Source organism: Nanorana parkeri, unplaced genomic scaffold (assembly GCF_000935625.1).
Source record: "Nanorana parkeri isolate BGI_ZX_2015 unplaced genomic scaffold, ASM93562v1 scaffold1760, whole genome shotgun sequence".
NCBI classification, from domain to species: domain Eukaryota; kingdom Metazoa; phylum Chordata; class Amphibia; order Anura; family Dicroglossidae; genus Nanorana; species Nanorana parkeri.
Genome location: NW_017308028.1, coordinates 259,604 through 260,941, shown reverse-complemented (window position 1 = coordinate 260,941; position 1,338 = coordinate 259,604). Strand labels below are relative to the sequence as shown.

At 47.3% G+C, this 1,338-nt stretch overlaps 1 protein-coding gene across 1 annotated transcript in view; it reads left to right on the top strand.

Annotated features, from left to right (window-relative positions):
• Positions 1-1,338, top strand: part of DRP2 (dystrophin related protein 2) — a 46,833-nt gene that overhangs the window by 22,512 nt on the left and 22,983 nt on the right. Inside the window, exon 11 of the mRNA XM_018571445.1 lies at positions 564-721. Within this exon, the coding sequence (XP_018426947.1) occupies positions 564-721 (158 nt within the window). The remainder of the gene's footprint in view (positions 1-563; positions 722-1,338) is intronic.

The window sequence follows — 1,338 nt, the reverse complement described above, 5'->3', positions numbered from 1 at the left end:
ATCTAGAGGCAGAGCCAGCTGTACCCGTCCGCTCCGACAGTCAGCGCTGGAGGATCGGAGCGGGGAGGAATCCCTGCAGGGAGCCGTGAGTGACAGTCACGGCTCTCTGCAGGGTTAGATCGAGAAGTGAGCGAGCTAAGGTATGTGTTCCTCATCTATTGAGCCGACCTGTGACAGCTTCATTGTCACAGGTCGGCTAGAACTATGAGGCTGATGATTTTCACTCGCCTCATAGTTCTCCTTTAAAGTCCTACACCATAGAGCCATAGCTTGCATTGATGAGGGCCAAGGAGCCCAAAACAGCTGTATGCTGGAACTGAACCGAAGGGCTCAGGCGGCCGAAGGATCAGCCGAAGCTACGGCTGGATCCTTCAGCTCTGTAGTGAATGACCCCGTAGTGTTTCTGTCTGTGTTTTTCCCCATATTATATATAACAGACCTGCATACCGGCAACCGTTCAGTTTTAGAACCCGCTCGTATGTGTTGGCTCCTTTCATCTTCCGAGAGCTGCTGTGTTCATTTTCCAGAATCAGACGACATTTGAACGAGCAATTTTCTTTCAGATTTATTTTCGCAGGTAGCAAAGCCCGATGAGACGTGTGACCAGAAGCAACTAAGCCTTCTTCTGCATGAAGCCATCCAGATACCGAGGCAGCTGGGAGAAGTTGCGGCATTTGGGGGAAGCAATGTTGAACCCAGCGTTAGGAGCTGTTTCCGATTTGTAAGTAAGCACATTGCATCATTTCTATCTCCATATACACTATATGGCCAAACGTTTGTGCAGAAGTGACTATAACAGCTATATGGGCATGTTAGACATCTCATTTTAAAACCATGGGCATTAATAGAGTTGACCCCCCCCCCTTCTTTGGACAAATATCAGCCTTCACTCTTTTAAAGGATACTTTCCACAAGAGGGTGTCTGTGGGAATGTGTTCCCATTCATCCAAAAGACCATTTGTGAGGTCAGATACTGATGCTAGCCGAGAATGCCCTGGTGCGGAGAGCCGCATAGAGTGTCACAGGTTGTCAAGAAGTCTTAGCAACCTGGGAGGCTGTGGCCACCCCCCAACACCCAGGAGCCCCCTTGTTGGGAGAACCCTAATCCTATGTCATCTTTTATAATACCACCTCATGCAAAATGTTAACTATGTAATTGGCTCCCATTCCTTCCTGTCTCCTTAGTGGTCGCAATGGACGTATCAGAGTTCTTTCCTTCAAAGCTGGAATTGTGTGCTTGTGTAACAGTGATGTCAAGGGGAAACTAGAATGTAAGTAATCTACTGTAATAGTAAAGGGTTCATACAAAGGATTTTAAGAATCAAATATGAGTACATG